We start from the raw sequence: 10871 nt of genomic DNA on the forward strand, positions 1-10871 counted from the left end.
GAGTCCTGGTCCGGGGCCAGCCCGAGCAGGTGGCAGAGGCTGCAGCGGAGCTTCAGCTGGTGGCACGACAATGCCATTCATCTCGTCGAGCAGCACAGTGAGATGCACGACTTGGATTTGCAGGTCTATCAACTCTTCACGTCGATTGACAAGCTGGTTATGGAGTTGCTGCAGCGCCGTCTCGGATGCGACCAGTCGTGCTTCACGTGCAATCAGCCCTTGCCGAGTCTGATCAAGGTCCCTCCGGTTAGTGAGGAGCGAAGCGGTCTGGTCTTCCAGCGTCTTCTGCGTACCATCAAGCTCGGTGCTCAGCACTCTCAGATCGTTGTCCTTCTGGGTGAGTGTGGTCTCGAGAGTGTGAAGGTTATGTTGGAGTCTGAAGGTTATGTTGGAGAGTCTGAAGAACAACTTCGCGAGCGTTCAGGTTCTGGCGCTGCTGTCGTAGCGACTCGGGAGGACCAGGCTGACGATGTGGAGTCCTCAGAACATCACACAATCTCACCACAAACTGAAAAGCCGATGCAAACATCCTGGCCTCGCACAAACTCTGTTCAAAAGAATAGGCTCTTATATCAAATTAACGCAGACAGAAGTTGTTGGCACACCAACACAACTCATCATGAAGACAGCTCATAGTAAATTACCAGGAGCAAATGGGCTGAAGCTGTATCTTCTTCCCTAAGCTCATTATACTCCATCCAATTCACGGCCACACCCAGAATAGATGTCATCATTTTGATAAAAATCACTAGGCGTTCATCCTTGACGAAACCCTCCTGATGAACCTACAATTCAACAGGGAAATAAATAAGTTTCTTGCAACCGCCTAATGCATATGCACCCAAACATGCATACCCAGGAAATCAAATGCCAGAAGTAGGAAACTTAGGGTACACAAAGACTGCGCAGCAATAACACAATATTAGACCTTGTAAAATAATTTGATCTTAAAATAGTTACCATATAATTTATTCCAAGTATGAAAATTACTAGTTGAAAAAGAAAAGTAGCCTAAATGGATTCATTTATTTTTCCCTTATATACCAAAGATACACGCAACATTTGCATATATAACATGAATGTCATGACTTGTACATGGTAAACACTTTCTCTATTATTTTGTTCACCATGTTATTAACAAAATTTGTGCGTTTACACTATTCCCATATGACTATTATGGATGTATTTATTTCATGATATAGCTATATTGGTTTCACTAAACTGCTATATGTCATGTACTGCTATTTAATCACTTGGAAACTCAAAATAGTCATCCGACACATTATAAATCAGGTAGAACTCCCCGCAAAAAAAATCAGGTAGAACTATACATACTATAACTATGAGTGTAGTCTAGTTAAATTTGTTCTTGGCTCATACCAGTACTTTTGAACGGGCTACCCACACGAGAGCGCATCACTGAACCATGCGGTGGAGAGTGGTGTCGCACATTCGGTCGTTAATCCATATAAATCCCGTAAATTAATTGTGCTTTAGGTTTTATATGATACATAATATTGATACACAGGTTAATTGTGCTAGTAAACAACCAGTACATGAGGACTGTTGAGCTGAATCAAACATCACAGCATCAACTAAAGCATCATTCACTGGCCTATCATACCCAGAATTGACTCTTGTAACAGTATAGAAACCAACCCCAAGTTAAAAGTATGTTTTACTTCCAATGAGCTAAAGCTACTAAACAGCAGTACATCAGTTGCAGAACAAGCAGGCCTAATATGCAACCAGACATAGCATTGCCAATTTTAAAGCTTCCTAAGGATTATATATTTTTGAAGCAGAGCCTAAGTTTGTAAAACAAAGAGAGTAACCATGAAAGGCAAGAAATGTGCAAGCAGGCAACATCAATAAGTAGTCACGACTGATGCAAGCAACACCTTGAGCGTTAGAAACAATGAAATCAAACATCATAAGCGTAAGTGCGTTGTTACTTAAATTGGTTCTTGTTGTGACTGCAAACCTCAAACAAAATAAATGTTCCATAATTTAGATTTTGTAGACAGATTCAACAGCTACCATCTAATCTAAGCTGACACAACAGGTACGAACTCACAGATCCAAAAGAGGCCCACGGCTAAATGAAATGCCAGAAATGAATAATCTATAGGCACTAGGTAGTCATCTAGAGCTAATAGTCTGCATGTTGCAATGCCGAGGCTACCAGCCCAGAAAAGTGACATTTTGATAACGCAACAACTAAATATCTCTAGATGTTAAACTAAACAGCCAGCAAAACTAAAGATCTCTAGATATTGAACTAACAGCCAGCAAATAAAAGGTTTTACCTTCAGTTGCACGCATTCGAAGCGTCTTAGAATTGACCAGCCGAGCTTGGCTACCTCAAACGCCACCCCAAAGAACCACACCGCCCAAGCCAGATAATAGTTGTGGTGACCGTCATAGTAGGCATGACGGCATAGTGCGTAGAAGGTTGAGATGGTGCCACCAAAGACAAACGTGAGTAAGACCGCATACTGCAACAAACACCACCACCGGACTCGCGGGCTATGCCTACGGCCCAGGGCCGTCGGCATAGGTCCATTGCCGTCGGCATAGATCTATGCCTACGGCTGCCGTCGGCATATCCCCGTCGGCGTAGATCACGTCAGCGTAGATGTGTCAGACCGTCGGCGTAGTATAGCCGTCGGCATAGGAGCATATGCCGACGGCCGTGGGAGAGCCGTCGGCATAGTTTAGCCGTCGGCGTTGTTTTCCGTCTGACGGCAACGGACGGCGCCGTCAACAGCGCTGGCGATTCAGGGGACGACACGTGGCGCATGTATGCCGACGGCTCGGCCGTCGGCATAGATGGAAATCTATGCCGACGGCCTAGCCGTCAGCATACATGCGCCACGTGTCGTCCCCCGGCTTCTCCTGGCGGCAGGGCTATGCCTACGGCAAAGCCGTCGGCATAGATTTCCATCTATGCTGACGGCTTTGCCATAGGCATATCCCTGCCATGTGGCAGCTCCTGGTAACTCCTGGGCGTATATATGCCGACGGCTTTGCCGTAGGCATAGTTTTTTTTGTTTTTTTTTTATTTTCCCTGTTTTCTCTTTTCCAATTCATTTGACAGCATTTCAAAACAGAACAATATGAAATTATGCAGAAATATGACAATTCATCATGTGAACATACTCAAGTTCATCTAAACATACTCAAGTTCACCATCATCATCTAAACATACTCAAGTTCATCACATCATCTAAAGATCATCACCGATGGAAGTTCATGAACATAAAAGTAGTGCAAGACATGAAACATGATAAAAGTAGGAATATAAAAGGCATGGCACGATGGCCACATGCACGGAATCATCAAGCAAGAGCACCCCCGCCAAAACCACCACCTCCGCCAAAACCACCGCCACCACCTCCGCCAAAACCACCACCACCACCTCCGCCAAAACCGCCATCGCGACCACCACCACTCTGCCAGATCGGAGTGACTGGGGTCGACGGAGCAGGAGTCGAGCCACCGGTCCCCTACATGTTTCAGAAAAGATTCTAACGGTAAATATGATATGATAGTGTTTCATGAACGAGAACTAGTTTGCTAGTAGTTAGGCAAATGTACCAACCGGACCATCACTGCCTAGTGCCACCCATTCATCGAACATGGGCACGTGTGGGGGTTCTCCTGCAGGTGGTGGTGGGGGTCCCATTTGTGGTGGATCCGTGCGGTTAGTCCAAGACGCCAACATAGCCTGAATGTTAGTTAAACAAGCAAACTAGAAGATCAGAAGGAATGAAAGTGCAAAAATTTAGGTTGGTTTTAAGAGGGCAAAACTAACCGTCATCATCTGACGGTTGTAATCATCGTTTGCCTTCACTCGTTTCAAGTACTCCCGCACCTCGAGATTCCTATGCTCGACAAACTCCTTATATGCCTACATAATTTAGGTTGTTTCTAAGTGAGCAATGCTGAAAATAAACTGAGAATGCAAGATAGAAAAAGATAAAGAGGAAGTACTTACAGCATGCTGGCGGGCTAAGGGAGTCTGTGAACGCCCCGTACTCTCTAACTGGCTCGGGTTGCTAGCCCGAAGCCGTGTGTATGAGATCGAAGGAGTGTTCAAGCCATCGAAACACGGATACCGGCCATTCTTCTTCCCCTGGATGGCCACCACCGCCGTGTCGTCGATCTGAGACTGGGCGACCTCAGCAACAGGAACATCCGGATGCAACTCCTGATAGTGATGAATGTAAGACCCCAGGTGCTCCTCGGTCTTGCCGTAGTACTGGCTCTCGCCCTCCTTGCGATGACTCCGCTCGCGGGCCAGCTTCCACGACTCCATGTCTGAGAGCGGCCTCTTCAACTTGTCCTCCTACAACGTCAAATAGAAGTCAGCCATACATAAGAACATGACGTAAAGAAGAACAAAAATGCATCATGCACATAGATATACCTTCATGGCCTTGAAGCCCCAGTGGTTCCTGTTTCCTTGGCCGTGTGTCCCGTCGTCTCCACGGTTAGCCCGGGCCTTGATGCTCTTGGCAGCAAACTCTACATCGGCGCCGAGCCACCTATCCACCAAACTCGCCCATCCGTCATGCCTTCCATAGCACCAACGAGGAACAACCTATGCAAATTTTGGAAGCATGACATGTGAGCACGAAACATATAGTTGAGTGCTTGAAACAATGGAAAGTTAGTAATAGTTACCATCATGAACTGCTCCTTGCTCAAGGTAAGTCGTAGTTTCTGCTCTTGAGTTTTGGGCATCTTTTGTTGCAGGTAGTAGTGGTAGTACTGCGAGACGGCAACCCAGCGCACCTCATACTGCAACTGACGAGCTTTCTTCTCCGCAGCCGCAAGAAAGACCACGTCGGCTCTGGCCTTGTGCTCGTCAAGAACTCTATAGAGTTGCTGCAATCATGCAAAAACCAGAAGTAAACAAGGCATGAGTTGAGTGATTCAATGATAAACTATGAACGAAACTGAAGACAAGTGATTCAGAAGAGAACTTACCCAAAATTTGGTGATCACGGCCTTAGCGGTCGTCCCGTACTCCGCGTTGCTGCAAGCCTCGTAGTGGGCCCAGCTCGTGGCCAAAACACGTTGCTGCGGGTCCCTGTCTGGCCGCGGGCAGAATAGGCCAGGCCAAAACTCCTTCAATAGGACAGTGATAAGGCCGTTCGGTTTACGGCCCTTTCCGTGAAGGATCCAGTTTCTGCAAAAGAATCAAATGATTGCCATGTGTACAATAAGAAAATGTTGTCATGTGTTGAAAATATGATTGAGAGGCACTTACTCTGTCCCCACAGGTTCAATGAGCCACTTGTGCTCCTCGATAGAAGGTGGTGTAGGTAGTCCGGCATTACCACGCAGCCACCCCTGCGAAGAACCCGGTGGCAAGTCACCCCACAACGCGGGATCAACCTCCCCTCCACCCTCCTCGGCCTCCTCCTCACCCTCCTCCTCGGCCTCCTCCTCCTCACCCTCCTCCTCGGCCTCCTCCTCCTCGCCATCAGGAACATACTCCTCCTCCTCAGACTCAGAAGGTGCCTCTGTATAGGAGGGCATCAAAGAAGACCCTCCTATTTCAGACACGGCCCGGAGTTTTTTGCCCCGGTTGCCTCTCCCCCCACCTCCTCCTCCTCTAGGGGCTCTCCCCCCACCGCCTCCTCCTCTAGGGTCTCCTCCCCCGACCCCTCCACCTCCCTGTGAGGTGTCATCCTCGCGTAGTCGGGAGGGAACCTTGTGGGCTCGTCCACTCCGAGTAAGTCCTTTAAATTTACTGAGGAAACTAGCGCCGCTGGACTTGCCCATGATTATTAAACCTGCATTGAGAAGAGAATAAACAATTAGTAAGGATATCAATTAAACAAGCATACAGGAAAAACATTAATACCAGAAGAGCACATTAAGCATACTATTGTAATGATCATTAAAAGAACTTACATTTTCTAGAACCCATATGAATCATCACTATTGTAATCTATTTGTGGACCGGTCTCATCATCACTATCACGCATATCTTCTTCGTTGTCTGACGGAGGTGGAGGCTCTTCCTCATCGTCAGCGTCTTCATTTAACTTTTCAAGCATAATTATGTCTCTTTGATTCACAACTGCCTCACCATCAATCCGTGCGTCGTCGTCGTTTGGGTCCAGGTCAACATAACCCAAGTCATCATCCTCGTTGCTTCGGACCACGTCATCATGTTCCTCTCGATAGAACACTCCCTCGTAGTCATGGGGTTTATGTTGTAGTAATCATCATCGTTCGGGTCCGGTAGCTTACCATGTGGCGACACCTTGAACACAACTTCCCAACCCTTTAGGTACTCTTTCTGGCATGGGTAAGGCAGATAATATACTTGTGTGGCCTGGGTAGCAGCGATAAAGAGATCAGCTCCGGCATAGACGGTTGATGGTTTAACTTCAACTAAACCAACAGAAGGCGTATGTCTCAGACCCTTTTTGGGGTCGAACCATCGGCATTTGAACACAGTGAGACTTAGGTGTTCGCGGCCACGTTTGAATGTAAGCTCGTATATTTTTCCTACCCTTATGTAGTAATCTACTTTATTATCTCCTTCAGTGAAGACTTCGGTATTTATGGTTTTGGGATCAGGACGACTGTTCTGGTGCTCCTCTGTATGGAAGCGATACCCATTCACATCATACTTTTCGCATGTCATGACGACGGGATCAAAACCCATAGAAACCCATCTCAATTCTTCATCCATTGATCCGGTCGGATCATTTCCCTACAAGTTTAATTGAAATTATAGGGTGCATGAGTTTAATTGAAATTATAGGGTGCATGAGTTTAATTGAAATTATAGGGTGCATGAGTTTAATTGAAAGTGTGAAAATTTACTTTCTCCATGAACCATGCAACGAAATTTTTCCTTCCATCAGCACCCTTTCGGAGAAGAGCAAGTGCCTCCGCTTCAGTAGGAGGCAGCATTCCCGTCCATTCTTCTTCAACGAATCGACTACAATAAGAAAAGCGGTATAAGAACTAGGCAAAGTGAACATAACGAATTGACTCAAAGAATGGTGCTAAGGTATTACCTCATCCACTCATCCTCAACTTCCTTGATGTTGTGCAAGATATAGAACATGACATCCTCCCACTCATCTCGTGGCATGAGATAAGGTTTCGAGCATCCAGCCCTACCACCTTGCCCGATGAATAGAGGCAACTTGGGTTTATACTTGGGTTCTTCTGTATTGTATCGAGACACCTTATTGTGCAACGTGGGAACATGGTCCGGATAGTAGGCTGTCCTGAGCTATGCCACCTCCTCTAGGATAACTGCCTCAGCTATGGAAGCTTCAATCTTAGCTTTGTTTCCACATTTCTGTCTCAGATGCTTGTTCTGTCTCTCAGGGCCGTACTGCCAACGATTCTGCACAGGGCCCCCCAACAATACCTCGTTCAGGAGGTGCAAAATGAGATGTGTCATCGGAGTAAAGAAGCGTGGCGGGAAGATCTTCTCTAGCTTGCATATCAACTCCGGCGCCTTCTTATGCATTTCTTTTATCTTCTCAGGACATACTTCTTTAGCACAAAGCATGCGGAAGAAATGGCTTAACTCCGCAAGCACACGCCATACACGCTCGGGAACATAGCCCCGAACCATCACCGGCATAATCCGCTCAATCCATACATGATAGTCATGACTCTTGAGCCCGGTCACTCTACCCGTTGAAAGATTGACCCCCTTACTTATATTCGACGCATAACCATCAGTGAACTTCACGACGTGTTTCAGCCACTTGAATACCTCCATCTTATGATCCTTTTTAAGTACGAAGTCAGCATCTGGCTTGAACCAAGATTTTCGACTGCCTGTGGGAGGCTGCATGTGTAGACGTGGTCTATCACAAATATTCTGTTGATTAACTCTAGCATTAACATTATCCTTTGTCTTATCAGGAATGTTGAGGATCGTGCAAAAAAGGGACTCTGCGACATTCTTTTCGGTGTGCATCACGTCTATGTTGTATGGAAGTTTGAGGTCCTTAAAATAGGGAAGCTGCGTGAAGGGGGTAATGTGAGTCCAGTTGTGCGTCTCACCATATCCTTCAAAAAAATTCCCTTTACCTTTTCCTTTTCCTTTGCCCTCTCCCTCGTCTTCGCATGTGGCTTTGCCTTTGCCTTTGTCTTTGCCTTTCCCTTCACCGGCAGGCTTAAGAGCTTTCAGCTGAGCAAGCACATCCGCACCAGAAAACGTTGGAATCTCGTTTACTTCATGGACAACTTTGCCTTTTGTGAAGTTCTTCTTGTCTTCCCTATCAGGATGGTCTGGAGGGAGGAACTGTCGATGCAGGTCAAATGCAACATACTTGCCACCCTTCTTCAGCCAAATGAAAATCAAGGCCTGCATGCACACTGGGCAAGGCATCTTTCCACTTGTACACCATCCGCATAACAAGGCATAACCGGGAAAGTCATGCATGCAATATTGTAGCCAAACTTTCATCAAGAAATTTTTCTGCAGATGTCGGTCGTATGTCAACCTCGGGAAGTACCAAGAATGGTGCAAATCATCCACCAACGGCTGCATAAACACACTCAAATTCTTCCCCGGATATTCAGGCCCCGGAATTATAAGCGACGGGAACATGGTCTTGCGTTGCATTATGGCGCCGGGAGGGAGATTCAGCGGAATAACAAATACGGGCCAACAGCTGTATGGATTAGACAACATACCATATGGATTGAACCCATCACCTGTTATAGCAATTCTGACATTCCCAGCCTCGGCTGCTTCCTCCGGGTACTCTATATCGAATGACTTCCATGCTTCACCTCCTGATGGATGTACAATTTTTTTTGGATTGTACCTTTTCCCTTCTTTGTGCCACTTCATCATTTTGGCAGACTCCTCGGTGATGAAAAGGCGCTGCAGTCTTTTTATAAAATCAAGATACCAAAGAACCTTCACAGGGATTTTTAGCTGCTGCTTCTGACCATGCTTATTGACCACCTCAATATACCGAGAGGAACCGCACTTCCTACAGTACTTGTCATCCGCATACTCATGCCTAAACAAAAGGCAATTCTTTGGACAAACATGTATTTTCTCATAGTCCATCGAGAGCGCCTTCATGATTTTCTTCGTACCGTACATGGTTTTCGGCAGTTCATGGCCCTCAGGCAGGCTGTTAACCCATACTCCCAGAAATGCTTCAAAGCAACCTCGGCTACAGCTGTACTCATCCTTGACTGCCATCAGTTGTGAGATGGCATCCAGCACAGACAGCTTGGCACCCTCATAGAGAGGTTTCTTTGACGAGGCCAAGATTTCCAGGAAGGCCTTTGCGGTTTCCTCCGGCTCCTCCGGTTCATTCGCTGAATGTGACGGAGGTGTCGGCTGTGCAGCAAAGACATCATCTAGCATGTCTCTAACCCCATCGTCCTCATAACCAGCGACGCGTTGTCGTATCACATCCTCTCTACCACGGTCCCGCTGGGCAAAGTTTATCGGCATATTAAAGTTGGGCATAAATCCATGCGTGCGAAGGTGCTTAGTCATCTCACTCTTATCTCTGCGAATACGCCTCTTACATCTGGCACACGGGCATTTTGGCACCATCCTCATTGGACTACGGAATATCTCTTTCAAAAACACATCAGTTTTCTCGACCCACTCTGTTGTTACTTGATTCCGACGGAAAAACCCACTATACATCCACTGATTATCTGCCATCTCTGCTTTATTGGAAGCCACACAACAAAATTAAGGATTCATTTAAATTACTCACATCAATATTTTATTTTTTACAAGGTTGACGAGAAACGACATTTAATCCACCTACATCTCTAATAGGTAAAGATGGGTCCTAATCCCACCAGAGAATGTGTAGATTGAGTACGTTGTCCATGCTCTACCCCATTCCGAGACAAAATTTCGGCAGCACCTCCCCGCTATTCTCCAAATACACGTCTCGGCAAAATGCCGAGAGAATGTGCATCCGGAGAACAATGGCGAGGGGCCGCTGAAATCCTGTCTCGGAACGGGGTAGAGCATGAACAACGTACCCAATCTACACATCCTCGGGCTGTCCGTGGAAAGCGCTGGACAATCTGAAAGAGCTGCGGTGATAAATATGCAATTGAATGCATATTTATCGAAGCAACCCTTTCGGACGGGAGACCTAGGTTACGCGACTTGATGTGAAAATTCAATCTAGTGACATGATTAAAAGAACGTATGAGGTGATGGATTTGTAGCTCACCCTCGGATGTAGATGATGTAGTCGATCAGCGAAGGGACAATCGAAGACCAAGAGCTCCAACGTCAACAATCACTCCACCGGAGGCAACACCAGAAATCCTCTAAATTCTACCAAATGAAAAGAATTATGTCATCACATCACATATAAAGCATCATCACACATCACTTCATATCACAAACTTTTTTAGCAAGATCAACATGATGAAGTAACCACTCATCATATCCAAAGTGTACTCTTCCCTCCCATCTCATCTTCACAATACATATATTTATAATATTGAGTATGTATCTAAAAAATAGTAAAACTACACAAATATTCATTCATCTAACATCTATCTAATATCCATCTATCTAATCGTCTAATACTATATATATGCATTCATCTACAACATTACTACACAAAAAAGGTAAAAACAAATTTTTTTTCTTACCTACGGATGAGGGGACGACCACCGGACAGGGGGGCCAGCCGGTCGGGCAGGGGATGACCACCAGAGCGGCAGGGGCCAGTCGCCGGAGCAGAGGGGGCCGGCCGGTCGGACCAGCAGGGGGCCGGCCAGGCTAGGGCATGGGCCGGCCGGGGCGGCTTCCACGCAGGGCGGCCGGGGTCGAGGAGGGAAGGGCGGGGCGGCTGGAGGGCGGGGGCGGC

At 46.5% G+C, this 10871-nt stretch overlaps 1 protein-coding gene across 1 annotated transcript in view; it reads right to left on the reverse strand.

The window, feature by feature from the left end:
- LOC119279600 overlaps positions 1 to 10871 on the reverse strand; it is a 43097-nt gene that overhangs the window by 26442 nt on the left and 5784 nt on the right. Inside the window, exons 2-4 of the mRNA XM_037560789.1 lie at positions 2310 to 2498; positions 645 to 785; positions 410 to 547 (exon numbers count right to left, since the gene is read on the reverse strand). Coding sequence (XP_037416686.1) covers positions 410 to 547; positions 645 to 785; positions 2310 to 2498 — 468 coding nt within the window. The remainder of the gene's footprint in view (positions 1 to 409; positions 548 to 644; positions 786 to 2309; positions 2499 to 10871) is intronic.

The sequence above is a fragment of the Triticum dicoccoides genome, chromosome 3B (assembly GCF_002162155.2).
Source record: "Triticum dicoccoides isolate Atlit2015 ecotype Zavitan chromosome 3B, WEW_v2.0, whole genome shotgun sequence".
Taxonomy (NCBI): Eukaryota; Viridiplantae; Streptophyta; class Magnoliopsida; order Poales; family Poaceae; genus Triticum; species Triticum dicoccoides.